The sequence below is a fragment of the Harpegnathos saltator genome, unplaced genomic scaffold (assembly GCF_003227715.2).
Source record: "Harpegnathos saltator strain DR-91 unplaced genomic scaffold, Hsal_v8.6 scaffold117, whole genome shotgun sequence".
NCBI lineage: Eukaryota > Metazoa > Arthropoda > Insecta > Hymenoptera > Formicidae > Harpegnathos > Harpegnathos saltator.
In genome coordinates this window covers 391,237-417,500 of record NW_020229892.1, presented here as the reverse complement: position 1 = coordinate 417,500, position 26,264 = coordinate 391,237, and the positions used below count along the sequence as shown (strand labels likewise).

Below are 26,264 nucleotides of genomic sequence, written 5' to 3'. Positions count from 1 at the left end.
GTCGCACGGTATGTTACAGTCACCTGGTGTGCCTCCTCTGTCTGCTTTGTATGTGTATGTACTCGCGTATACCCATGTTTGTTGTACGTCGTCATCGTCGTCGTCGTCGTCGTCGTTGTCGTCGCGCAGTTGCAAGACGAAACAGCTAACAAGAGGCGGGAGATGAATAGCGCCGGACCGAGCAAGTGTCGGAGCATTGTTTGGGCTCGTGCAACGAGCCGAGTGGTACTTGCACGACGACGACGGAATGTCGAACGTGACTGGTTGGCCGCGTATTTTCGGCGGTGCGGTCACGTTTCCGCCTTTAGCTTAACGAGCCGCGCGGAATGTGCATGCTTCTTCAAGAGCGTTGCTATGCCAGGTACCTGCGGGCGTGCGAACGAGCGACCGAGCGAGCGAAAGAGAGAGAGAGAGGGGAGGGGAGTGGGAAAGAGAGAGAGAGAGAGAGAGAGAGAGAGAGAGAGAGAGAAAGCGAGAGAGCGAACGACAAAATCGCAAAGTCGAGTTCGCGGGAAATCGGTTTCTTCGGCTTTTTCTCGAAGCGATCGCTTCGGGTCGTGCGATTATATTCATGATGATCAGATGATCGTGGGGCGAACGTGTCGAAATCGTGTACTTTGCGCGCGATGGAACAACGACGAGGAACGATTTTCAGTCTACTCTTACGTGTTTACGCGATTTTCAATTTCTCAACATTTCTTTTTCCTCGCTGCCGCGTTTCCAGACTGACACTCGATATGACGCGATCGATCTCAAAGTTACCGTGCTACGCGAGCCAGGGACTCATCGGGTCTTGGACATTCCCAAGTGTCTCCTCTCCTTGGCCCTTTCTGATTTTCTACTTCAGCATTCCTCCGCACGTCGGTTCGCTCGAAGCGGAAGAGACGAGTTCCTGACGAGCTCGCGCCGGTGTCGTAAATTCCGCGACGATACTATTTGTTATGCTCTCGCCCCCTCTCTCCCTCCCTCCCTGCCTATTTCGTGCTCCTCCTTCCGCGACGATTTCGCGTTGTTCACGATGATGTAACCGCGGCAGAGCGACGACGAGAAGACGACGGCGACGAGGAAACGACTCGGAAGGAAACGCGAGTCTCGGCATGGCGCCGTGCGGAATTTCAATGTTCCAGTAAAGGAGCGCGCGTTTCCGCGAACGAGCCAGGCCATCGCGAAATCTTGTAATTAAAGTTACCGTGTAATTACGAGGAGCAAGAGGGAGAGAAAGAAGAGAGAGGGCGGAGAGAGAAAGAGAGAGAGAGAGAGAGAGAGAGAGAGAGAGAGAGAGAGAGATAGGGGAAAACGATGTCAGAACCGTGTTGCGACATCGTCGTCCTCGTCGCGCTAACGAATCTCGAGAAGAGGAGAAGAGAGACACAAATTGCGCCACCCTCGCAAGAAAAGGTCAGACACCGGACCGCCAGCGACGTCGATCCGCCGAGAGACGGACGAGACGGACGAGATTTCGCGCGACGGTGGATCAACCCCGGCGCTGCTAGACCCGGCCGTTCTCCTCCGTCAACGTTTGTTTCGCGTCGCAAGCGCGAGCGGACTATGGTCGCGGGAAAAGAAAGGACTCGTGGAGTCCTCGCCGGGGTCGCTTAATCAAGCGCCGTCAGCATAATGAATTCTTTTAGACTCGGTTACCGCGGCGGTCTTAATTAATTAACTTTCGTCAGCGGGCGCGAGCGTCCCATTCGGGACGGATCATAATTCTGAGTAACTAACTCTACGACATAATATAAGAATAAGGGAGGAATGCGAGGCGAGGTTTAGTGCAATTAACGTTAATTGGCTTTTAAATATGCTCCCCTCGTGCCGCCCGATATGTATTATACGGCGTACGTGGTTATAACTTGGCTATACTTTTCGTCTATTTCCCACGCGCAGTTATCACTCGTAATTAAGCGATGCGACGATTCCGCCGCCGCCGTCGTCGCGCGACAGCCATCACGATCGCGCGTCGCAATCGCGTTTCATTCATTCGCCGCGTTGAGTTCGCGCTGAATAAAAAATTGGCCGACTTAACTAACGCGTTCCCCGCGCGCCGACGGCGGCGACGCTCCCGTGTCGAAACGGTTGTGAAATTTAGCCGCCGCCGTCTTCTCTCCCCTCTCGACATCTCGCGCTCGTCGTAGACGTCGAAAATTACGCCCCGTTGAATTATAACGCTTCCGAATGCTGGCACGTGACGCGGGGATCTCTCGCACGCTGACGTTTATTGAGCCGGCTCGGATGTCTCAGCAGACGGCCTCCATACGGAGCTTCGATACGATCCCCCCCGCGTGGTTCCTCTTCCTATTCCCGCGGGAATAATTGAACAGGAGCGTGCGCGGGAAGCAACCGCCTGTTCCGGACCGCGGTAAAAATGCGGGGCTTAGCGTCGCCGACGCGGCGCCGATCGATGCAATTAACTCTTTTAATCTCGCGAGAGCCGACTGATTGTCGCGTAACGCTGCGCCTGCGGTAATTATTCGGAGTCGAATTTCGACTCTCGTCGGCTGGACAATCGTCGGCGCGTCCGATCGATCGATCGATCGGTCGATCTGTCGAATCGCAGCCGCACGTCGTGTCACACCGACGTGGCGCGGCGCGGCGGTCCTTTCGTTTCCGCGCTTTTCGGCGCGCGCGCGCGCGCGAAACGCTGCCCCGCCGAAATCACGTCGACATCAATCTCGGACACTGACGCGCGTAAAAGTGCAACGGCTCCGTTGCACCACATTATCACGCACGTCAATGACACGCGGGTCTCGTCGGTCGGCGGAACGCAGCGCGAATAACCGTGTGCAAATGTGCACAATGTGCACATTCAGTGTCGCGGTGACAGTTCGTGCGTTCTTTCGTCCTTAAAATTGCCCGATCGGCGCATGATATTCATGTGACACGCTCTACATATATGTATGTGTCGCATTAATATAATTAATATTGATATCTTGACATTAATAAATATTACGTGCCACATTAATGTGACAATATAACGCGTGCAACGATGTGGCAATATAATAATTCCGCCGAGATGCGCACTTCGTCGAGGGAGAGACGGTGCTTTTTGTCTCGCCGACGATTAACGGGCTGTGAATCGCTCGCTCAAAAAGCGGCGAACTGCCGCTTCCCCCATCTCTTGTTTCGCTCGTCTTTTATTCGCACGTTTTGCTCGGAGTCCGGTAAAAATACGAATTTTCGAGTCGACCGCGTTGCGCTCCGTTCGACGAAGATTTGACTTGGAGCTCGTCGCGGGATTTACGGCTTCTCGGGCAGAAAATACCCGAGTTCTCGTTGCGCGCGTGCTACTGCACTGCACGTCACCTAAATGCCGCGAATGCGTGCTCCGTGAAAATAACGACGCGTGACTCTCGTGGCATGCCGGAAAACTTGAAACTGCCGTCGCTCGCGACTATAGTGACGGCCTCGTTGAGTCGGCAATATTTCGCGCCGATGTAACATATGAAATACTTGACTCGCAACCTATTCCTAGATACTCGTGGACATTCTATATTTCGCACAGACGAGACCCGAGCGCTCCCCGAGAAGCTCTCTCTCTCTCTCCGTCGGTGTTGTATCGCGTGAAATTGCAATGTCTCTCGCGTCACGCAGAATTGCGCGCAGTCGCGAAAAGAATCTCGCGTTTTCTGAGAATCTCACATTATATCCCGATATAACAGATGTGAAACGCGTAAGTTCGCATCACCTCCGCACTTGTATCGAGATTGCGAGCTGCGCGAGAGTCGCTCGCGCTCTCGGAATATCAGAATCTCAGAAGGGATTTTTCATTTTCTCCAGGGAAAGAGGGAGGGAGGAAACAGAGGGAGAGGAGAAGGAGGAGGAGAAAGAGGCGCCGTTTGATTACTTTAGCGTGGTAGAAGCATGACTTAGGTATTCCGAAGTAGAAGAAACCCGAACAATGAGTCTCGCGTGAGTGTTTGCGGCGCCAAAGTGCGCGAGAAGCGGCGTCAAGTGGCGCGATTGTCGGCCCGGCCGCAAATCCTCCGCCTAGTGTTTGCGTGAGTAATTTCAGAGGCGCGCACTTTAGAAGAAGGCAATAAGAACGAAATAATTGTTTCGCCTGCCAGCCGCGAACGAGCGTTATCAGTATGCAAACTCCACTCGCGAGTCTCGCGCTCCGCTGCTCGGCTGCTCGCGCTGAATATTAACAAATTCCGCCGTTAGCAACGGACGGACGATATTTCGCGTGCGATTGGATGTGCGGCCGACAAAGAAGACGGCGGCGAATCGGAGAGATTCGCGCGATAAATCGTCCGTCGTTCGTCGCGGGCGCGCGAAAGAACCGCCCGCCCGTCGGCGACCTCGACAGCTCCGAGGGATTCGTACGTCCAAAGGGTTTATCTCGACGATAAATGAGTATTTGGCAATCGGCGAGTATGTTTATTGGGGCCGGGGGGTAGGAATTCGCCGTCGTAAATTTATCGTCTTATTTACTCGCATCAGCGGCTATGTTTGCCGCGGCGAGTATATCGAATGCGAGAACACCGATGTACGGGAAGAAATAGTCTGGATATATGGGCGAGCAGATAAGGACGATAAGAGGGGCCGGTAGGGGGTGGGGGCGTGCGCTAGCGCTCGTGTTCGATGTATATTTTCCGATTTTCCGCAGGGGATGAATTTCCGACGGCATCGTGTGCGCGCGCGCAAAGAGATGGGGGCACAGAGAAGGAAATAGAGAGAGAGAGAGAGAGAGAGAGAGAGACGCGATTCGCCGGACAGTTAAAAATGCCAGTTATTTACGCGTCTTTATTTATGTCCGTCTTATATCGCGCGAGCGTTGATTTATCACGGTGCGGCTTTCGCTCGTTCGCGCGAGAGAGATGTCGATATATATGGCCCCTACATGCATTCCACGGCGATTCTTGTGCGTTTTCTCGCCGGTCGAGTCTCCGGCTTGTTACCGCCGAATTATTTGCGGCGGAATTTCGCAAAATTTCGCGCTGATTCACGCGCGATTTGAATTATTGGAGCCCGGGAGAGAGAGAGAGAGAGAGAGAGAGAGAGAGAGAGAGACTGAGAGAGAGAGAGAGAGAGAGAGAGAGAGAGAGAGAGAGGGAGATAAAGGGGAGAGAGAAGCATGCTCCGGCATGCGCGGACCGCCGATTTCCGCGCGATACCCCGCGAAGAAAAATTCTGCGGTAACGAGGGTTGCGAATGCCGATCCCAATCGGTCGTTACGAACTGTTAACAGGAAGGAAGGTTATATCGCACGGTGGATTGCTCGGATTAGACAATGTAACGGGATATCAGCGCGACTTTTATTTCCCCTCGCGGACTTTTCGACGCGCGTCCGAGGGTTCGTCTCGCGTTCGCCCAACGATTATTTCGACGATTATCACGTCGAGATGACGGTACCGCGGGGATTATGATAATAAGTCGCGCAATTAACGGAACGGTATCGTTGTTTGTTACATGCATTCGATGATATCGCGCATGCAAATTTCAGCTCGCGCGAAGCGCCTCTTCAGCCTCTGAGTAATTAATGCACGGGGAAAAACATAATCAAATGAAGCGATCAGATAATCGATCGTTATTACAATTTTGCGACTCAATCTGCCATTATTCATGCCGCTCGATGATTACGAATAATTCACATGTTATAATCGCTCGGAGCTGCGACTTGGCGAAGCGGCGCGCCGAAGGCACGAGTCTCGGTGGAGTTGGAAACGCGTCACGCAAATCACCGGTATCGCCATTAAATATAAGTCTGCGCAGGCGGCTCTTTACAAATTCCGGATGATAATCGGTTCGGTACTGCGCGGTGCGAGGACACTAACGCGAGCCTCTAAATCGCCCGCCATTCAGCGACAACGGGCGTTAAGAGCGGCCAACCTGAGAGGGTTGTAACTCTCCAGCTTAAGCATTTACGCGGTTATTGTTCCGAGATAAATCGCCCGGGGAATGCGTGGCATGCATCTTGCGGGGGAGTCCGGCTGCAATCCGTTTTGTTAATTAGCGCGTGAAAACGATTCGCCGGAATTTACAGGGCCCTTGCGGCCAAACAGCGTCGCGCTCCGCGCCTTCCCTCGGCTTCGGCTAACGCCGTCGACGCCGGCACCACGACGCCTCCTCCTTATTCCGATCGTGTTTCAAGGCATACTAACGTTAATCACGTCCTTTGATGTGATGCTCATAACCGTGCCAATTAGTTTGCGCTTCGACTGAGCGTGATACGAGTCGTGGTGCTTCATCGAGCTTGCGTTTCCGAGAAGCGCGAAAATTTTTGTGAAAGGGAAATTTCCCGAATTATCGCGGACAATTCGAATTTTCCTTCTCTCGATAGATAAATGCCCGCTCTCGGCAACAGGCATGTCAATGAAGAATGCGGTCGCGATTTTTCAACGACGAAAACGGAGACCGTAATTGCCGCTCAAAACGAGTCAACGTCGGCGTCGGCCGCTCGTCGACTTTCATACGCGAGGCAACGCGTATGGAGGAGATATATTTAAAAACATGCGCCTCGAAAGCCGACTTTGGTCTCGAAACTTAGCAGCCTCTCTGTTTCTCTCTCTCTCTCTCTCTCTCTCTCTCTCTCTCTTTCTTTCCTTGTCTCTTTTACTGATTCCGCTTTGAGGTGTCTACGAATCGACACGAGAAAGCCTCGAGCGCTCTTAAGCTCGAGGCCTTTCGAAAGCACTATTCCTCTCGTCAAAATATAAACAGTCACTCGAGAATTCAACGTCGACCTCGCAAAAGGGTCTCTCCGTATAAATTTGCTTTTAATAACGCACGAGAATTTTAAAGTGACGGATAAATCGACGCGATTTCGGCGAGCGACACGCCCAGAACGAAGTTATGGATAACAGCTAGTGGATACAGAGCGGTTCCAGCACGGCCCTCCCAGTGGATTAGCTCGTTACACGATCAGACATGTTGGCCATGTATTTTATGATGTAACAGTTCACTCCGTCAAAATTTACGCGTAATTCGTCGATAAACCGATTAAAAATACGCCGTTTGTGCTCCGCTGGGAACGCAATTCTGCCATCATACTAAACATTTGTTTCAATAAATGTGCGTTATAAACGATCCCTAATAACTAATTTATCTCAATTCTGTGTGCTACATGTGTATAACATTTGGGCGATCATAATTATTATAATTAAATATCACAGCCAGAATGTGTACCATATCATATAAATGTCAGATATAGTCATTAAATTAAAATAATTAAAATGTCCATATAATATGTCACAAAAGAAGCATGTCCCAAAACTGCGGAGACACTAATTATTCAGAGGCACAGCAATGCAGAATGCTGTGATCGCTCTGTCCGTTGAAAATCAGTGAGGGATTTATTATTATGCATGCACTATGTTAAATTACACTCTGAGAGTGTTGAGATTTAACACTCACCATTTCGCGATGAGACTCACCGATGTCGACCAGGCCGGTCTATTAACAAATCTCGCCGTTGCATACGCCGAAGCGCGTACAGCGGCTCACACATGATCCCACGTTGATTACATTTCATTTTGTCGCACTCGCGACGCGATTGATATTCGTATGTTTAATAATGTTCTACGAATATCCTAGCGACATCCAACAAGCGGTTTCCATTCGAATCTCGAAACAGAATTTACGAGTTCGCTTAATGAATTTGTCCGGTGAATGTCCATCACGATAAAATCGGACGCTGCCACTCTCACGATCCGCGCGTGAAAAACTCACGAATCAAAGGCCGATCGCGCCGATAGTAAAATATCTCGACACCGTACGCGAACCACAACACCGCACGTGTAGCCGCAATCTCCGTCAGATCTGAAACAAAAAGCAAATTTTCTGGTCAGCTATATAGATAAACGTTAATATATCACACACGAGTTACTGGCGCAAGACGATGCATTTTTCCTCGAAATCGATGGAAACGAAAAATGACAGTCACCCTCAAGATTCAAAAGTGCTGCCATTTATTCAATAACACGACATGCCTTTTGTATGACACGAAATTTCTCGTTTTCCACTGGCGAAATCATTTTTCTGCGATACGGGACACGCGCGTCTCGCGCGAGAGACTGCCCCCGCTCTCTCGCGCCGGCACGAACGTCTTAAGAAATATCAAAATTGATCTTATCCAACGGAAATGCTATCTCGCCCGGACTGTATGATCATAGCGCGCGACGTGAATAAATAAATGACTGCCGTCGCCGTGCGTCGACTTGAAGATGAGCCAAACATCTGGGGTTTTGTTTGCCACGCTCCATATTGATTTTGTGGATCGCATTGCGGCCCGGGTGAGGTCAGGATACCGTGAGAGAACTTATATACTGAGGGAGTTGTATCTTAAGAATTTCTCAATATTCCGCTCTCCGAAAGTATTCTCGGCGCTACCGCCGAAATCAGTTTTAAAATGAGCTCGGCCGTGAATCGAATCGCTATCGGCGAGCCGGCCGCGCGGGATCACGGACGGTATTACAGTTAAACGTCGATCCGTATATCCGTTATCCGTTATTCGAATAGTTTTAATAATACCCCGTATTAACTGTTACATTCTCCCAGTAATCCCTCGCTCTTTCCTCTTTTACGCCCAGCTCAATCCTTATCAGGCACAGTTGTGCAATATTGGATCGCAGCGAGCGAATCTTTCGCTCGGAGCTCTTCTGAGAATCCTTACGCAGCGTTTTCAGCAATATTTGAGAATATACTGCGCTTGCGAAAGTAACGAAGTGCATCGTTACGAGCAAAACGCGAGCGTTACACGGCTCTCTCTCTCGCTCTCTCTCTCTCTCTCTTTCTCTCTCTCTCTCTCTCTCTCTCTCTCTCTCGCTCTCTCGCTCTCTCGCTCTCTCTGTTTTCTTTGTGAAATGAAACCGGCAACACCATCATCACGTTTTGGACGCGTTTGCATCGGGCGAAACGGCGATAACAGCCTGAACAGGAATTCGGAGACCGATTCGGTGGTCAATAACCGACCTTCGGGGAAGACGAGCGAGAAAAAGAGAGGGAGAGAGAGAGAGAGAGAGAGAGAGAGAGAGAGAGAGAGAGAGAAAGAGAGAGAGAAAGAAAGAGAGAGAAAGAGAGAAAAAGAAAGAGAGAAAGAGAGAGAGAGAGAGAGATAGAGCTCGGCGGGGGTAGCAGCTTGCAAAACATTTAAAAATAGCCGACGAACGCAGAAGCCCACGCGCAACCTTGAAAACTTTCCTCGGCAAGCTATTAGACTCTTTCTCCGTTATCCGCGAATGCTCCACAGCAACATCGCGAGTTATTCCGCGACTACGAAACGCTCCTTGTTTACCGATGTTCGCAATATATATTTTTAAAGCGCCGTTCTCACATTCACGCGCCCCTCCGCGCGTGATGCGAAATTTCGCGCGTCCTCTCAAATGTAATCCTCGAAATGTGTGCGCGCGCTTATTTTTAAATTTCCTCGCGCTGCGAGTAACCGCCTCCGCAAGACGTAAGATCCTCCGCGAGTACAGTACCAAAGGAATATTAATAGCGGCAAGAAGGACAACCGAAGAAAGTTAATTAATTTGGGGACCGATCTGCGCGTCTCCGATGAAACGAAACTTTCATCGATTCAGGAAGTACCGTCCGGCTGTTTGAACAAGGACGAGAAATCGGATCGCATTACGATCTGTCATCTGTGAAAGATAAAGACTAAATAATAACTTCTCTTCTATCGCTTCGTGAAATCAAGTCGTACAATTGACGCGAAGGAGCGATCAGACTTTGCGTGTCATATCGATTCCTTTGCGACTGCCAAGTCGCAGTGTGCGACAATAATTGTCGTTTGCTATTCGTTCCCATCAGCTTGCGTAAGCGCGATACGAGCAGGACGGATAATTTAATTCGGAAGCATCGTTACTCAATTCGCCGCGAGATTACTTATGGCTGGACGAAAAGAGCGAGTCGATCGCGTGCCCCAGTGTGCACTCTCATTCTCTCGGCGGGCGACAAACAAACGTAGGAGGTCACCGAAAGTTTTGCCGGGGCACGTCCGCGAATGTAAATAGAAGCGAAACGCAAATGGGGGAGCAATTATAATTCTCGCCCGAGAGAACGCCGAGAGAGAGAGAGAGAGAGAGAGAGAGAGAGAGAGAGAGGGCGAAACTTTGAGTTTCATTCAAATTTACGAAGGAGGAAGCGCCGCTCGCGCGCGCTCTCAACGGGAACCCGGAGAGACCTTGCGGAATGAGTTCGTGAAAATAGATCAGCGTCCCAGCCAGACTCTTCCTCATCGGAATTTGTCCGATTTGTGTGTATTCGAATTACAAATCGCGTCCCTCGCCGATAAAACGCTGCGATTCCCTGAGCCCTCGAGGAAAGCCGAGCTTTCGAACCGTCGTCCGTTAAATCCGATGTGTCGCAAAGTTCGATCGCGCTGAGACGACGCGAAATCCAGCGGGAATTGGCACGAAAGGAACGCGAGCGAGCGAGAAAAGGATCATTTAACACGCTTAATCAGCCGCACGATGATCGACGCTGCGATATCGCCGAAGCTCATTAATCTCTACATATAAAATGTAACCGACTGCGTGTAACAAAAAAAAGTAATTAAATATATAAGACGATGAAATGAAGAGAAGATGAGAGACGCGAGCCAACGAATATACGCAGCGCGAAATTTCTTCTTTCAAGTATCTTCGCTGATCGAAAGTTGAGCTGAGCACGGAAATAATCAGCGTGGCTGTTAACTGATCTCGCATTCCGTATCTTCTCCGAGGGTTGAAGCGGCATTTGTTGGTACGTCGCCGACGACGTACGACCGTCGCGGCTCACATAAATAAGCCGGCCGCCCGGCAAGAAGTTAGATGACTGAACGCCAAATTGAATTTAATTCAGGCGTATATATACGCCGTATATGCTAGTTTGCGCGTCGTAATGACGGCGTAACGTCGCGACAGGTGAATCACGACACGTGCGTGATATGAAGGGAGAAGAATCGCACCCTCGGGTTAAGCTCGGCTGTGGCGCGCGGGCTTGCGTAACGCGGTAACGCGGCCGTGGTGCGCTTGCGATTGCGAAATTCGACGGCGTACTTTTCGTCCGGTCTCCGTGTGACTGATCCGCGACCGTTTTCTCGCGCTCGCCGTCTCGCGAGTATTTTTGCACCGTTCCGCCCGACCGGACGTCACACGAGAAAATAAAGTCGGCTCCGAGACGCCGCCCGGCCGGGCCGACGCTGCCGTAGACAAGCACAATATATATCGACGGGAGGACATAAAAAAGAGAAACGGCCGAGCTTTCCCCTTTTCACGCTGCTCTCTGCCTGTCTCTGGGTAAACGAAATGACAACTTGCTCGATATTAAGTACTTTTCAGTCCGGAATTTATGGCACGTCGACGACGTAAACGGAAAATGCGCACACAAACAAGTGAACGGACTGCGGGTCTGCTTTATCGGGTCGAGAATATTGATATGCGAAGAAACTATTCGTGCGATGTACCATGATCTGTGAATCGGCGGCCCAAAGAATCGTCATTTAATTAAGCCGGTCAGTGTGATTAACGGTTGCATTTAGCGAGCACGTCAACGATCGGTTCCTGGCTTATGTCGTATGTAGCCTTCGTTCGATTATTCATAATTTTACCTATGATCGCGCGGTCGAAATTCTAAAGCGCGGGCAAATAAATCGCCGCCTAGTTTCGGTCGATTAAGCAAGCCAAGCGGACGCCTATTCTGTTGTTATTAATTCCGTTGTAGCGTAACGTAACCATTAATTATAGTTAGCGGTCGGTTATTATGATAAATGGAGACCTACACAGATTGCGCGGTACGTAAGGGAAAATGGGAGAAAAAAAAAGCCAGTCGGATCCGACGAGGGGCACAGCTGTATTAGCCCAGCTATTCGTTGAATCGAGTCGTAAATAACTTCCTGAGTAGACGATGCTGAGAAGATTAATTTCCCCTGAACGTTTTGCAGGAAGGGACGACAAGTCACTGTTAATCAATGGCGCAAGTCATCGTTCACGACGACGGATACGTATTAGATAGAATAGACCTCGTTGAAAATGTCTTATGCACAAATGGATTCGCAGACGCGACGCGGAGGAAAGAGCAATTACTAGGTGCGCAACTAAGTTTCCGGCTTTTTTTGATCAATGAAAAATGGAAAATTTCCAGAGAAATACAAAAAATGATTTATTCAAAGTATCGTCCCTCGTTAGCTACACATTTTTGCCATCTCTCTGGCGATACATGAATACCGCGACGATAAAACGACGCGTCTTTGGACCGAAACCATTCATCCAACCAATTTTGCTCTTGTTCGAAATTGGCCAAGCGTTGCCCAGCCAAGCCATGCACCATCGACCGGAACAAGTGATAATCGGAAGGGGCCAGGTCTGGCGAATACGGCGGGTGCGGTAGCAGATCCCATTTCAGCGTTTTGATGGTGTCCTGGACGATGGAAGTGCGATAGCATGGAGCGTTGTCGTGTTGCAATATCACTCGTTCGCGTGTCTCGTGCCCCATTCTGGCCGTTTCTCGAGCAATGCATGGTTCAAATTGACAAAGTTGTTGTCAGTAGCGATGCCCATTGACAGTTTCGTCCGGCTTCTTTTCAGCAGCTCATTACACGATTCCTTTCTGGCCCCACCAAACGCAGAGCATTGTCTTCTTTCCGAAGCGATTTGGCCGTGCCGTCGATGTTGATGCTTCGCCAGGTGAAAGCCACGATTTTTTGCGTTTGGGATTTTCGAAATATATCCACTTCTCATCGCCAGTAACAATTCGACGCAGGAAACTCTTTCTTTCATGCCGCAAAAGCAAAATTTCGAAAGTGGCTCTTCGATTTTCCATCTGTCTCTCAGTCAACTCATGCGGCACCCATTTTCCTTCCTTTCGAATGTTTCCCATGGCATGTTTGGAAATACGTTTGGAAAACTTGGCGAGTCATGTTTAACGCCTCCGCAAGTTGATCTTGTGTTTGCGTATCATCTTCATCCAATAACACTTGCAGATCGGCGTCCTCAATTGTTTTTGGTCTTCCGGAGCGCTCCTTGTCCTCAGTGCCGCCATTTCTGAAATCGCCACTTCTGAAGCGTTTAAACCAATCTTCACAGGTAGTTTTCGATGGTGCATGTTCGCCGTAGGCCTGCTCAAGCAAACGACGTGCTTCACCTGCACTTGTTTTCAAGTTAAAGCAGAAAAGCAAAGCTTCCCGCAAGTGCTGTTTATTTGGCACAAAACTCGACATCTTCGTTGTTAGAAAAAATATTTTTGCGTTGCGATATGTGTTGGTATTACGACTGGTTATTGTTAACAGATGTCCAAGCTATAAAAAAAAACACAACTTCAGACATGTATGTCGATTACATGTGTCGTTAGCGCCATCCATGAGTGAAACCCGGAAACTTGGTTGCGCACCTAGTACTTGTGACTCAATCCAATCTACGTCTTACGCATTAAGAGAAATACAAGAGAAAACCGATATTCGCGAGAAACCGATTCGCGAGAAACAACACGGGGTCCGCACTCTCGACTCCTATATGGTCGGATACACGACCGATCATCGACGGTTGAACTCGACTCGGCAGACCGAAGACAGGAAAGGAAGAAAGCAAAACACACGTACAGCAAATAACGTATAAACAGACAGACAGTCGATGCGCGGCATTACACAACGTGTGTTGTTATTGATGTACAGAAGGACTGTACGGAAGGGGACGAAGAGAAGGGCAGGAATGCGAAATTTTCCGCTGCTTGGCGATACACAACAAATAACGTATTTTCCCTCGAGATGAATCCACGGATGTTTTCCGACCGAAGAATTACCTGTTTTTCGATAATACGACCGAGCGCCGAAAGGTAAATCACGCGGCTGCACGCGAATTACGTCCGACGAAATGCATCGGCAGCCAACGAATCGAATCGCGAATAACCTCCCGACGAAGATAGCGAGGAGTAACTTTTCGAAACGCTCGCAGAGAGATGGAGGAGGCGATGAACTGCCGCTTGCCGGCGCGGTCGAGGGAGCACGTTATTAATCATTATGAATAATCCGACGTGTGCGTGACTCGGTTTCAGCGATATTGCACGAGCGAGCAAAAATTGATCACGAAGGGGGGGGGGCGGAGGGCGGGGAGAGAAGAGAGGCGAGAAACAAGACGGATAAGCAGGAAACGCAGAAATTCCACGGGAACCTCGATAATTGCGGCCGACGGAGCGTAACCACGAGCCGCGGTTTAATCGCGCGCGATTACGCGTCGCCTGTATGCTCCTTCGCGGTGCGTTCCGTTGTGCGTTTAATCCGCCGGAAGCAGCACGAGAGCGGTGCGGAGCGCACGACTGATTCAATCGCGACGTAACAAACGAGCAGTCATAACTCTCGCGCGGGAATTCGCAACACGCTGACACAATGGTGTACGCGGTGCCGAGCCATTAGAACGCCGAACATCCATCATCGGGCTTCGAAGTAGACGCGACACGGTGACGGATTAAACTTTGCCCGTATCGGCGATGTAATTCGATAATTATACGCGGCCATCGGCGCGTCAGTCCGCGCCGAACCGTCTTGCCCACTGACGGGCCTCGAGGGTGTATTGTATTTCTCTGTTTTTTTTTTGTAAAAGAGAGAAATCGAGACTGGCGGCCACTCAACACGCTGAAAAATTTGGAGCGCGCGATGCGTGCTCCAGTTACAGCGATTTAAATATTTCCACAAGAAGCAAACCACGCCGCTATCCCAATTTTCTGTCCGACTTCTTCAATTTCTTGCGATAAATCGGGAGACGTGGTGGAGTTTGGCGCCAAGTGTGTAATGTACGACGCTTTCGTGAAAATTATACGCGCGAAGGACGCCACCGCATGCGTCCCGGCGAGATGAGATCTCGAGGGAGAGAAAGAGAGAGAGAGCGAGAGAGAGAGAGAGAGAGAGAAAGGGAGAAAGACGTACGCATGAAAGTCGCATAAAATAGATTTTGTGTTAGTATTTCGCTGCTTTTAGCGCGTCTCCGGTCTCCCTCCCGAAAATCATCGATTCGTTCATAAGCAAAAGAGCGCATCGTGCGCATTTTGTTGCCAGGACGGCCGTTATTGCCCGCTGACGTTGCCGGCTTTGAAAGATTAAAATACCTTGAGCGATTTGCATGAGAGACTTATTACGAAGCTCTTCTCGTAAGAAACTTCGTCCCCGCAAAGTCCTCTTCAGAGCTTTGCCTGAGCGTGTAAGCCCGAGGCGAGATAATCCGAACACTATCATCCGCGCTAGTTGAAAATGAATAAGAGAAACTTAGCGTGCTGTCGAACTGTTTGAAACGAACCAGTTTCTGCACGTCGCATTAATAATACCATGTAAATAATCCGCGAGATAATTTTGCCTTAGTCCGCAAGTTGCAAATCCATCTCGTAATTCATAAATTTAAAGCTCAGGATAACTTATTTCCTTTTATTTAACAACTTTATTTTATATATTAATAAGAGAGAACAACAGATATATATAAATTTTTCCATGTCACGTGGGAGATAGAGAACGGCGAGCGGGAAAAGGGCGGGGGAGAGAGAGAGAGAGAGAGAGAAAGAATTGTATCTGTTAACGTTTTTAATATACTTACCATGCTTCATTAAGTATCGATTTATAAAGTTATCGTAGATAGCAGAGACGGGACTTGGACTACTCTAATGGCATTATTTCTCGGATTCTCCTGCATGCTAATGCGATTAAAAGTACGTCGCTACTAATGGAAAGCGAAAGGACGAATAGACGAGAGCTTACTGACTGAGAGCGCAGTGACGGAAAAAAAGAGCGGTAGGACATTATCCGCTACCTGGATTATACGGTATGTGGACTCTATAGCGTGCAATTGTGATTTAAGCAATAAATTTATCAAAGGCGCAATAATGTCATCGCGCGAATATTAATTTGAGATGGCTTCACAAAGACCGCGGCAGAAAAAGCTGCGACGACGATCGGAGTAATCAGGCGCCGCAAATCGCAAGGCGGGCAACACGAGAACTGACGAACGAGAATGATCAGTCAGATTGAAACAATAAAGTAAGACGAAATGGAACAAGGGAAAAGCTCATGCAACGAGTATATACGCGAATATCTGCGATAACTCTCGGCTAATTGGAAATCAACGTTTCCACTTCATAACAACAAGCATCCCCCTCTGACTGTTCGCCTGCCGTTCGATCTCCCGACGTTCGTGAGACCCAAGGTAAACGCAGTACCGGCGCTCAAACTCGCACCGCTCTCAGTCATCGGTAGCGCGTGTTAAGGGGTTATTAACTTATTACGTCGCGCGACATCGATAAATATAGGCGACGAGAAAACGCAGGAAAACCTAACTATCCCTCTCTGCGTCACGTTGCCAGCTGGCTAAACCGCCGCTCTCTATTCTCTGCCACGTCGCGTGCAGCGATCGCGATGAGTCGAAAGATGCGAGAAGCTGGCCGCTTTTAGACACTCGTTGCGGCTCGCTTGCTGAAATTTCGGAGAGCACGCTAGCGTGCGCTCGGCGAGCATAAACGCGCACAGAGAAGGAGACGGATCTTCTGGAAAATGATCGAGAACAACGAGTTCCCTTCGCGCGACATCCCGAAGACGTATATGCGCGTTCCGAGGAGAATCTTCCAAGCGAGCGCATTAACGTCGCGGGAAACACGATCCATAGGAAATACGAGAAAAGCTTCTCGCAGTCTCGAGCGATGTTGCAGCTGCTTCGACAACGAGCTCGCGAACGCCACGTCGGATTCACTGTCAGCGCTCGTAGAGAGAGAGAGAGAGAGAGAGAGACACGCGGCATTATCGCAGCGAGGACAATGCTAATCCTTCAGGGGATAGCGGGGTGTGTGTATATGTGATATCGGTGTCGACTGACGCTTAACACGTCCGGTTCTTGAGTATACAGTATGCAGAAGGGATGTAAATATTGAAAGAATATTAATACTCAATATTTTTTCGGTGCTCACGCTGGTAGCGGGAGACCAGGAAGAATGGATTTTAAGTCGATCTTCGCTGGGAGAGCGTACATCCCCGTGCAAAGCTACCGGAATAACGCGTGTATTTTTTACTCCATGCAGGAATAAAAATCAAAAGTAATATCAAATGAAAATGATGAAAATCGACTGACTCTCTCTCTCTCTCTCTCTCTCTCTCTCTCTCTCTCTCTCTCTCTCTCTCTCTCTCTCTCTCTCTCTCTCTTCCTATGTCTCTCGCGCGCGATGCGCGCGACATTTCGCTCGTCGGCGAGTATTTTTTCAAACGTTTCAAAAGCTGCACGAAATAAACCGCGCAACGACTGGATAGAGATCGACCCGCTCGTCATGGTCGCGCCCGCGTTTTCATTAATTCCGCTTTTCTCTTTCGCTTTTCCAGAACATGTCGTCCATGCGAACACAGTCGACCGGCGGCGGTGTTCTTGGTTTGAGCAGTATTGGCTCCGATCGTACGGGCGCAACTTCGACCGGCGCCGGTTCCCACTCGCATTCCCACTCGCACAGGAGGCATCATCATCACCACAGGAGCAGAAGCGCACCCCGGGCACTGGAGAAACCGCCCAGGAAGCGTCATCTAAATCCTGGACGGAGTCTCGCTTCCATTCCCTGTCAGATCAAGCTGTCGATGCTCAACAGCGGTCTCATCTCGTTCAGTGAGTTGACTCGATTCTGTCTCCTTGATGAATCGCTCTGGTCTGCCCCACGGTACTCCCAATTAACCCCTCCGCCCTCTACCTAATCTTCTCAACGATAATAACATCTAGATTCGGAACGAAAGGTGAAAGACGTTCGGGAGAAAGATCTCGATTAATTGATACGTTTCTATTTTCCCTCATCAAGAATACCTCACATGCGCGATCGAACGTGTTCGAATTGCAGTAACGAGCGGCGAAACGAATTACAAGCGGTATAAATTTGCATAACATCTGAGGCTGAGAAAGGTAATAAAAAATAATTGACATCAACCGTGATCCGCACTTGCGGTGTTCGTTTGAAAAATGCAAACTTCGATTATACCGTGTATGTGTCTGATGATTAATGAAAGTCGCGTTAAACGCGACGCGACACAGATCCGAATTGATCGCTCTACACGCGCTTTGTAAATTTTTCCTCTGTCCTGCACGTTAAATTCACATTTACTCTCCCAACGCGGATCGTCATAAATACGGCGCGGGCAGAATGAGAATCGCTTCCAGGACGAAAACGAATGTTTCATTCGAACCGAATGAGATGTATTATTTTCGTAAATGCGCGAGACATTGCACACTATCAGCGCGATGAAATCCCGTGAATTTTCCATCGAATATCGCAAATGCATTTTCCATTACGCGGAAATAAATTTTATGCATTCAGGCCACCTCGAATCCAAAGGCTCCACTCGACACGACTGCGCAATTGACACTTGGTAAAGAACATCAGGCGCATAATTCGATGAAGCTGAACGTTCCCTCTCGAGGCCTTTCGAGACGTATTAGAAGCTTTTAGCGTCGACCTAGCTGCCCTCTCCTTCTCTCTCTCTCTCTCTCTCTCTCTCTCTCTCTCTCTCTCTCTCTCTCTCTCTCTCCTTCTCTCTCTCTCTCTCTCTCTCTTCCCCCTTTTCTTTCTCTTTCTCTTCACCCCGGCGGTATCGTTATGGAGAACTTTTTCGCTCACGACGGTTTCGCATCTAATATTAAAAGAGAAAGCCGCCTCTGTGTCTTCACTTTCTTTCTTCTTTCCTCTTTTCTCGCTGATCGCCAACAGACAGTCAACGACGACGCATTGTTCGACGTTTTATTCGAACGTGCCGAAATTCCCGAGCTTCAATTCCCCAGTACTCATAAGCGCCCGGGAATCGAAACTTCCACGGCATTACGTTCTCGTAGTTTTCCAGCTGCAAGCACTCTAGATTCTCGAGAGGGGACCCAAGATACTCTAAATATTCTCGGAACTCTCGAGACCTTCGAGAGATCGTGCTGAAACTTACGGTACTTTCCGAGAGGTCAAAGGCGTTTCGAAAAAAAAAAGAATCCGGAGATTTTCACGCGCTGTGTGAAAGATATTTCATTCAACGCGGGGGGGGGGGATCGTCCGAAAATACACAAGTAGACTCGCGGAGTTCTGAAGTGCGAACACAAATGTTCTTATAAATTCTGACGCTTCTACAAGTGAAGAACGAATAAATGTACAATGATCTTTTCCTCTCATTCTCGCTCTTTCTTCTTCCCTCGCTCTTACACGAGAAGATAGAGATATACGCATCGATGTCGGATATACCACACGTAACAATCTCTGCCGAGGGAGATTCTCTGGCTGGCGATTAGTGTCCCGTTGGATTTTAAAGAGTTCGATTTTTTGTCGTCGACATGCGGTGGATCTCGTTGTCGATCTGAATAGCAAAATAGCCATCATTAGCAAGTCAATACGTAAACATGAGTAATACCGACGGCTCGCGTCACACACATACACACACACACACACACACACACATCATGCCTCCCAATCCGTATCCGAGATGAAGGCTCGAGGTTTTGAATCAGCAGTTTCGAATGCGGTAACCGCGCGATACGGAGCACGCAATGTATCCTTGTCGACCAGCGCGGTTCTCGTCGGTCGAGGTCGCATTGTTAATGCGACGTTTGAGTTGCATAAAGAACCTTTCGCTCGCGGCGAGCGAACTTTCGAGCCGAGTTGAAAGCAACGATAACAACAGTTCACGCGACGATTAGTCCGTGAGAATCCCCGGCCATCAATGCGACCGTCGATCGATGAGCGAGAAATTCGAGCTGAAAAATCGACGGCGACTTCACTTTCATCGGAGTCATTCGCTGCTGCGTTTCGCGATCCACGAAGTCGTAACCTAACCTGAGCGCATGATAGTGCAAAACGCGGCGCGCCAGAACCACATTGTTAACAGACCGGAGAAGATTGTTTATGACACGGATACGTAAATTTAGCCGCGCACGGTATGCTTGAGCTGTCGCTACCGACGAGGAATCAGTGTACCGCGCGCGCGGCAAGGTAAACATTTGGCGCCGAGAATATCATTCATAACGAGGTCGAGGGGCCGCTTATCTGTCGCGCGTGCAGTCGCGCCGAACTACTCGTATATCCGTCTCGACACCTGCCCTCGTCGGGCGAAAAAAGCAATTAACCCGCCTCCACCTTCGCGGAGCTCGCAGGAGTAGAGTGTCTTGAAGAGTCATTAAGAAGGCCCGGCCGCGCGGTCACGCGCTCGGATTTGAAACGCTCGATCCGCGATGAATCTCCTCGTCGTCGTCGTCGTCGTCGTCGTTGTCGTTGTCGTCGTCGACGGGAAATGATGCCGCCGTCGCAAGCTCGCGTTTCCCAGCGACGCTAGAGAGGGCCATTTATTCCGCCGCTTTTATTGCGGGGACTTACGCATATTTTTCTCAATGGCTAAACATTTCCCCCTGTCGACGCGCGTGAATGGCATTGTCATTTTATACATTCGAAAGGTGCATTGCGAATGCACAATGTGGCCGAGACGCGTTAATCATCGCGCGAGACAATAACACTGCCAGTTACACGTTCCGCCCATTGTATCGCGTACGGGCGCACCTCGACGCGTGCATCCTTTTTTTCATTTCTTTCTTTTCTCTCGCCACACATACACACATACACACAGTGTGATTCTTTCTGCTCAGCATGTTTTCCGCGAGCGGCGTCTCGATAAGAGCCTGCACGATATGCGTGTGCGACTACGGGCATTTAGGCCACTTGGATCGTTCCTTTTGAATAAAGAAACGTGCGCGCGCGCGCGCGCATGCGCGGCACAAAGCGCCGACGTTTAAAGCTCGTTTCGAGCGCAAGGTACTTGAGACGCGCTCAGCATCCTCGAGTTTTACGTTAAGACGTCGTTGCGTCGCACTGTGCGAAGATACGTGCAGTCGAGGGGGGCTGAAACGATACATCTAACTTTACCGTCTGAGACCAGTTCGTCATGACATAAAACGTCGATGCGTTCCATGTAACTCGGAGAAGGCCGCGAGAGCGTGCACCTTAGGCGCGACTCCGCGGGCTCGTGTGTTCATCGCCTTTATTTTCAGAGATATGGAAACTTGTCCTTGTAAGCATTATAAATGGCCTCATGCATTTTTGCAGCGTTACAATGAAAAGTCTCTCCTCCGCCGAGGAGAGCACGAGCGAGCGACAGAACTTGAAGAATTTGAAACCGCGCGATGGTTCGGATGTATCGTATAAGCGGGCCAGAGGTAGATTAAATCGAGGATAAATATATAGAAAAGGGTACGTCTCACCGATTTTTTTCATTTTGAAATATGTTATAAAGGATGAAATTCCGAGTGACTTTTCCTCATACAATTATATGGGGGTCGCTTATAGTTTCTGAGATATTTGACTTTAAAGTTTTATAATTGTACGTTGAAGTAGAGGGCAGTCTGAAAAGTTCTCGGCCTAACGATGAAAGAAAATTTTTTTTGCCGTGAAATATGTTTTATTTTTCAATATAATCTCCTGAAACTTCAATTACATTTATTCCAACGTTTCTCCAATAATTCAATACCATCATTAAAGTGTGATTTCGGAAGGTTCTTTTCGCTCTGGTGTATATCTGGTGGATCCAAGTTTCGTCGACAGTTATGAAACGACGCTTGAAATCTATTTTATTTTGCTTAAAACGATCCACACACGCTTGAGAAATATGCATTCGAATGCGTTTTTGGTCAATTGTTAGCAAATGCGGTATCCATCTTGCACAACGTTTTTTTCAACTGGTGCTACTACTCGAATGATTTGACAAATCGAATAAAATTTTACACAGGTTTATATCAGGAATGCCACTTTCCAATACAATTATAGTTTGACAGTTTCTAATGCCAGGTATGTGTCAGGTCGAGAACTTTTCAGATTGTCTACGTATATTTGAAGTAGAGGTAAATATATAGAAAGGGGTACACCTCACCGGTTTTTTTTTATTTTGAATTTTATGTTATAAAAGATGAAATTCTGAGTGACTTCCTGATACAACTATATGGGAGTCGCTTATAGTTTCCCAGATATTTGATTTAAAAATTTTTGAATTTTGATTCTCCTGGAATTAAATTCCAGGAGATCATAAGCTGACGTTATTTACGACATAATCCAAACAGTTAATCCAAACATAATGTATACATAGAAATATAGGAAACAGTACATATAAGCGGTAGAGGGGCTCCGCCCCTCCCCAAAAAAATTCTAACCTAACCTAACTTATTGCATCTTTATATATTGTTGGGCGATGTTGAAAAGAGATCTTCTTAAAAGCTACAATACCTTAATTATATGCAGATATTATAATAAGTTAAGTTGAGCCAGGTGATAGATCTTAAGAGAACTTTTTTCAACAATGTCCAAAAATATACAAAGATGCAATAAGTTAGGTTAAGTTAGGATTTGTTCGGGGAGGGGGTGTGGGGAAGGAGCGAAGCCCCTCTCTCACTTACATGTACTGTTTCCTATATTTAAAGTGAATGAAAACTGCTTGTCTACTTCAAATATACTTCAACGTACAATTATAAAACTTTAAAGTCAAATATCTCAGAAACTATAAGCGACCCCCATATCATTGTATTGGGAGAAGTCACTCAGAATTTCATCCTTTATAACAGATTTCAAAATGACAAAAATCGGTGAGATGTACCCTTTTCTATATATTTACCAAATCGAGCGTCGTACTTTGCGCGCAACGATGGCGCCTCGCGTACGCTAATTCGAAGCCGCGGATCGAGGCGAAGAAGCGGATCGCGCGCGCGTCTCGTGGTAAACAAAGCGAAGCGATGCGAAAGCAAGTCAAGTCGAACCGACGACGACGACGACGACGACGACGTTAACGCGTCGCGCGGGGCGCGGGGCACGGGACATTGAAAAGAACTGCCAGAGATTCGTTCGAATCGCGGTGGCAATGCCCAACATCTGGCTCCGAGGCAGCGAATTCTCTGAGCCGCGCGGCGGCGCTCAGGAAACGGGGATGCGTCGGATATTTTTAAACCGACGTGCGAACCGACACGCACAAATGGAATACGCATATACGCACACCGGCTGCATCACATTCGGCCCACCGTCGCCGGTGCGGTGATGTCGCGCTATCACAACAACAAGCACAGAATCGGTTGATCTTGACACAAATGCAAGCGGCGGCCTACTGCCACGAGCGTTGTCCTTTACGCCGTCGCCGTCGTCGACGAAGACGACGAAGACGACGCCCGCGCCGCTGACGAGCGGCTCTTTCGCAACGAAAATAAAGCGATGCTTTTCCGAGCTGACTCAGCCGACTTACGTCCGTGAACCGAATACGAAACGCAGGCACGAGGACCGCGTCGTGTTGCGTGACGACCATGCTGGAATTCGCCGGAGCTCTCGACCTTTCCGCTCGTCGCATTCGAGTGCACGTGCGCGCGCGCGCGCGCGATACGTGTGGACGAGTCTTTCTCTCTTTTTCCCTTTTATTTAACGAAACCTTCAGGGACGTTGGTCGAAGTCCGGGAAGAGAGCGAAAGAGAGGCAGGGAGGAAGGAGGGAATGAAGGAAGGGGAGGCAAGTATCGGGATTAAATTCGATATATTTTTCTTTCCATTTTTCCTGTCTATCCTTCTCTTCTGTTGACGGGTTAACACGCCGGTACTCACAAATCCGATGAAAAAAAATCGCACACGGGGCGTGCGCGCTTTTCCGATCGGAAACTGTGTGAGATCATACGGGTAAGAGATATGCGCGTCGTGACGCGCAATGTGACGCGAGGCGTTTGCTCGAAGAGTACTTTTTGTTAGCGCGGCGAGCGGGTCGGCTGGGCTCGCGATTATAACGATTCGCCAAACAATTAGCGCGCCAGCGACAGGCGATTTATTCTCCGCGAGTGCGAGCGCGAGTTTTGTACTCGCGCCGAAAAATAATTTAGCGTCAAACAATGCCGGCAGTTCCGGCGCAAACAAAACTCAATTCGGCGCGAGCAAACTCAATCTAACGTGATTACGGATATCGAGTACGCCGCATAATCTAGTGGAGGCGCGCATTATACGCCCAAACGATATCCCGCTGGGAAACACGAGACAAAAGGTGATGCGTGCGGCGCACAAAAATTAACTGAAGGCACACTTTTATTTGCACGGCCACTTAAACGACCGGTTTATTCGAACGAACACCGGCTCCATACTCGGATTCTATTAACCCGTTCCCCCCACCCCCCACCCCACCCCCCGCAAGATACCCCCGAAACGGAGGTTCACCGAATATCCGTCCGCGAGCGACAGGAAGAAGGAGGGCAAATACTTGCTGTCCGGCGCAAATCCGGCGATTCCCAAAGGCACGAGAAGAATACGGAGAGAAACGCAAAACACTGCTTTCCGCGGCGCAGACTTTCGCGTCTCTCGCGTCTCCTCGGAGACTCCCGCGAACGTCTACTGAAATCCCTTCGTATTTCGTGAAATAATAACAGGCGATCCGACTCAATTATCGCCGGTACCGATTTGTATTACCCGACTGAGCGTTTCCCCCGCGGCGTTTGATCGGTGAAAAGCCGAAGTTCACGTCGAAGCGAATCGCCCGCGATTCCGATATCTCACGATTCATAACGCTCGCACAATTGCTCCGTTGCGTTCGTTACTCCGTAAGATTGATTGATTCTCCTTGCAAATTGGTGATTCTGACAGGCATGATTGGGGACGACCGATCGATGGCGGCGAACGCACCGCGTCAAATGAGCAGACCGGTGAAAATAACTTCGAGGGTTTCCCCGCCGTCGGATCGACGACGACGGCCACGTCGTATCTCGGAGTTTCGCGAAACGGATTTGGGACGTGGAGATAAAACGAAAATATTTCGCTGCCGCGCGCGCAGTTTCAAGAGCGCTTTATAAATAAACCGTAGCCGGTTAAGGTTGCTCGCGTCTATCTTACTTGACACACCAATCGCTGTGTGCAGCGCTCGAACGCGAGCATAATTGCGCGCACATTACCGTTCGTGAATTTCGACACGAATCCGAAAGTTCCGTGCGTTCCGGAGACGAGGAAGAGAAAGTGCGCAGATATAAATCCGAGAGGAGAAAGAAGATCGTCGTATAATTATTAAAATCATTATATCGAAAGGAGGAAAGAAAGCATTGTGTATCAATTTATCATTACGCAATTAAATTCTCCTCTCTACACGAATGACACTCGACAAGATACAACAACGAGCGTCGTCCGCACCGGAATTTATTCGATCGGATCGTAAATAATAACCGACGGAAATAACGGAATGTTTTATTCTCCCCGAACATGCGCGGAAAGAGTCGATAAACCGTGCCTGTTAATTGAAAACGGTAAACGGAAATCACTAATGATTCAATCGGAATCACAACAGTGCAACATCCTGCACGCGCGTGTGTGCGTGTATGATTGGCCCGACACGGCGTCGAATTTCACATCGCGCTGTCCGTGATGAAACATTGCACGTTTCATCACAGAACGCTGCGACGACTTCCACCTGGACTCCACGTTAAGTAGCCTCTCGAAGCCTTTAGTTTTCCGCCAAAAGAGGACGCGAACAAAACGACTCGCGCCATTCAAAAGCTCATGTACACGACACAGATGCGTTTTCCCGCGCCCTCGCTTCGTACGACATTTTCTCCCCGAAATTACGGCTGATCGTTAAGAACGCGACGGTCGTTGCGCGTTCAGAGACGCTCGTATGCGTTTATATTTACCCGCCGTGGCATCGCGTTTTATTTGTGCCACTTGTTATCCCGGGCCATATCCATTCTCGCGCGAAAGAATCGCGTTCTCGGCATTCCCGGCGTATTTGTAACGCGAAATTTCTGAAGAGGAGGAGGAGGAGGAGGGGACGAGACGTCGATGTGCAATGCTAAATGCGAACTTGTTGTTGGCGCCAATTACTGCACAATACTCGTAACTGCTCTCTCGTTCCTTCCCTCTCCCTCTCTCTCTCTCTCTCTCTCTCTCTCTCTCTCTCTCTCTCTCTCTCTCTCGTCCTCTCGTTCTCTCGCTCGATTTCGACGATCGCTACTGGGATAATAGTGTGTGTTCGCGCATCGCATCGCCGGACACATTCTCGCCGATTGTCACGGCCGCGAAAATTGAGGCGGAAGGCTTATTTGCCTGCGTGTGCGAACGCGATAAGAGCCGCTCGATCAAATCTCCGAATGAGCATTTTCTGGAGTACAAGGACGCCTCACGAAAGCTTCTGAAGGATCTCGCGGGTCCGAATACATCGTGCCGAGTAGTAATCGTCAATTTTCAACTCAACAAATTCAACGACGAATATTTGTTGGCATATTCAAATATCGATCGTTTGTGTCACGTCGTTATGTTTGTCGCAAATTTTGTTTGCCGCGAGAAGAAGAACATCTCACTCCTTCTACTTTCCATCGTCCTCTTCGGGGCTCGACA

General features: G+C 49.1%; 1 protein-coding gene across 2 annotated transcripts in view; it reads left to right on the top strand.

Moving 5' to 3' along the window:
• The window catches only part of Ptp36E (protein tyrosine phosphatase 36E), a 79,985-nt gene that overhangs the window by 435 nt on the left and 53,286 nt on the right, over positions 1–26,264 (top strand). The window contains exons 1-2 of one of the 2 annotated variants that reach the window (XM_011156220.2): positions 1–8; positions 17,261–17,534. The exon at positions 1–8 is cut by the window's left edge and continues 435 nt beyond it. In XM_011156220.2, the coding sequence (XP_011154522.1) occupies positions 17,264–17,534 (271 nt within the window). In that variant the 5' untranslated portion in view covers positions 1–8; positions 17,261–17,263. The remainder of the gene's footprint in view (positions 9–17,260; positions 17,535–26,264) is intronic. The other variant, XM_019845601.2, reaches the window with a different exon arrangement.